We start from the raw sequence: 3,223 nt of genomic DNA, 5'->3' as shown, positions 1-3,223 counted from the left end.
GTAAAATATGATGTTTGTAGTTTAAGTTAGACTTTTAATCACTATTTAGTGTTGACATTCCGATTACATAGCATAAATAAACTCAAATAAATAGTTGTTTCTTTCATGTTCTTTTGAATGCTACCTGCAAGTCCTAAACCATTTTCATTTTGTTTTCTTCAATGATGCATTTTGTTGTTTTTAGATTTTATACATGTATTTCAAAACAAATATTAGAAAAACTTTACTTCCAAAAATAGACGGGTTCCTTATATTTCTCCTATGCATTGTCTGTTAAGTAGCCTATTTCGTATCTTAAACACACGAGAAAAAATTATCTACTTCCAAAAATAGACGGGTTCCTTATATTTCTCCTATGCATTGTCTGTTAAGTAGCCTATTTCGTATCTTAAACACACGAGAAAAAATTATCTAAAGTGAAAAAATTATAAAATAATAAAATAAAAAATTAATTATCATTACAACAACAACAACAACAAAGGTTATTAGATTTTTATTTTTTTACTCTATCAACTTTTTTTTTTTAATTTTAGAGATGCTAGAAGCCTAGACTTACGTGAAATAAATCTGATAATCTTCGTCTGTATAGCCTCCTTTAACCACCAATTAAATAACTTCATTTTTCCATGCTACACCAGCCAAATAAATGGGTTTAGTACCGTTGTTCCGATCTTTTTTATCTTCTTCCACCTATTATATTTTCTTTTTCAATTATTCTTGTTCCTTTTCCAGTTTCTACTTTCTTTTTCTCCTTATTTCTTACTTTACTTTCCAAATTAAATTAAAACCTTAACTGTTTTTCTCCTCAACACAACCACAACATAACTTTTTGTATTTTTCTAACCAAGAATGATCAAAAACCGCAATCATAATTAATAAGAAGAATAATAAATAAAGAAGAGGAAAGAATTAACCAAATCAAAATATTATTTCATAAGAATAAATCAAATCAAATCAAATCATGACATAGCTAGATCTTGTGAATGACAAAAATTTGTGCATTGTGCACAACACACAAGACGAAGAATATGATCCGAGATCTCAATTAGTTGTCGTGTTGGTCGTTCAAGGATACCAACATGCCCAACTCTTGAGCGACGCTGACACATCTAGCGTCAATATTGCGGGTCATGAATCCAAGGGGATTGATAAAGCGGATTGAGGAGCTGACTCCATTGTTCTTGGTGAGGGCAATTCTGTCAACATCCATCTTCTTCATTGGCTCCTTGCACTTGGCATGGGTACTCTTCTCTGTCTTCACCTCGCAGAACTCTTCTTGGTGGTCACCCTTCACTGGCAGGCTGTAGAATCCGTTTTTGTCAGTCTGACCCTCAACCAAGTATGTAATGTTCTTCTCGTCACCAATTTTCTTGCACTCCAATGTCACCTTGATGTCTGTAAAAAGAGTTAGGGACCAGCAACTTTTGTGATTTGTAGCCATTAAATAACTATCAATAATGTTTTTAATGGTGTAAAATTTTATCTAATGGTGTGAGATTATTCACTTTTTTTTAATGGTTATATACTAGTCAGAATTTAATAAAGTTGCTAGTTCTCTAGACTTTTTTTATAAATAATTTGATGGTTGATTTTTTGTATGGGCGTAGTATTTTTAATACAGAACAAAAAAAAAGAATTACATACTTGACAGGGGGTGGCTAAGTCTGGTCTCGAATTCGAAACGACAAGGATCGCAATACACCTTTCCTTCAACTGTGAAGGTATCATCTTCAGGAACCAAACGAGCCAATGCAGATGATGAGAAGCAAAATGCAACAAGGAGGACAGCCACTGCAAAGCTCTTTGCCATTTTAAATTATTTTGATTTGATTTGATTTGGTTTGATTTGGTTTAACGCTATGTGTCCCCTTTACATGTTTTCTTGGTTTAATGTTATATATAGGCTTGATAACTATTTTACTTGGAAATTTGAAAGAAAATTATGCGGGTCTGACTAAGATATTCTAGCCAAGCCTCACATCCCTATCCAACTTTAGCCTTGTAAACTACTAGGTTGTCGGTATATTTTTCTAAAAATATATTTTCGTGTTTGTTGATAGATAAAATTAGTATTACATACCCATCAAACACAAAAAGAGTACGACTTACGAAATATATTTTAATTAAAAAAGGATTTGAAAAAAAAAAGTGAGTATTATATCCATTAAATTTATCAGTTTTAAATGATTCACACAGAGAGAATAAAATTATACATAACATACAGAATAGGTAAAAAAAAATATAAAAAAGAACAACGCACAAAAATTGATTTTTACTCTCTTCTATATCTCTATACATTTATGTTAATATATATATATATATATATATATATATATATATATATATATATATATATATATATATAACAATAAACACCTTTTTGAATAGATTATGCTTAGCAACTTATCTTTGCATTTCTCTTACAATAAATAACAGAATTTCACTTATAATCATCTGATATATTTTAATAAGAAACAAACACATTTATGACTAATTTATTAGTTGTCTGTTTTCTACTCAAAGTGTATCGGATCATGATTTTTTAAAATTTGAATTTTACTTTAAAAAATAAAGTATGATCTATCACCATTTATTTTATAGGTGGGACCAAGAGAAAACTTGAGAGAGAAAGCATTCAATAGTGAGAGATCTCATTTTATTCTCTAAAGTGAAAATCTAAAATTTAGAGGATCCAAATTCAAGACAATCAGTGTTTATACATCCTTTATATCAGGGTTAACCATGTTAAATGTAAACTAAAATAAGTTATTAAACTTTATCACAAGTATAAATTATATATTATAAGGCAAAAAATATATTAAAAATAAATTAAATAATACATATAAATACATGATGGATTGATGTAGATATACACACTATGTTGGTGCAGACCCTGGTGGCTTATATTTTTTCGTCCTAAGGTGACTAAGTGGGCCAAACCAAATGAATGTTGACATGTGGCTTAGTAAGCAAAGACCCAAAGGTTTGCTTGACTTTGCTGACCAGAGTAACTTAGGTAATTATAAAAGGTAAAAAATTTAGAGGGTAAATTAGGAACATTATCTTGAGAGTTAATTAAATTTAGGAGAAGGGCCAATTAGAAATTTCGAAAAGTTACCCAAAAAACCTAAACGACCAAAAAGTTCTCCATGCACGCTTGAGTTTGAAAGGTTTGCTGTGGACGGCGACCATGACCTGGGGTTCATATTGGGGTCAACTTGGA

General features: G+C 30.4%; 1 protein-coding gene across 1 annotated transcript; it reads right to left on the bottom strand.

Moving 5' to 3' along the window:
- Positions 1–1,045: 1,045 nt before the first annotated feature.
- On the bottom strand, positions 1,046–1,810 carry LOC130940091 (olee1-like protein). Its single transcript, XM_057868141.1, has 2 exons — positions 1,645–1,810; positions 1,046–1,395 (listed from the first exon to the last, which is right to left on the bottom strand). Exons 1-2 carry the CDS (start codon positions 1,808–1,810, stop codon positions 1,046–1,048), a joined length of 516 nt encoding a protein of 171 aa, XP_057724124.1.
- Positions 1,811–3,223: the final 1,413 nt, after the last annotated feature.

Source organism: Arachis stenosperma, chromosome 7 (genome assembly GCF_014773155.1).
Source record: "Arachis stenosperma cultivar V10309 chromosome 7, arast.V10309.gnm1.PFL2, whole genome shotgun sequence".
Lineage (NCBI taxonomy): Eukaryota > Viridiplantae > Streptophyta > Magnoliopsida > Fabales > Fabaceae > Arachis > Arachis stenosperma.
Note: the sequence above shows the minus strand (reverse complement) of the source record. Positions and strands in the feature narration are given on the sequence as shown.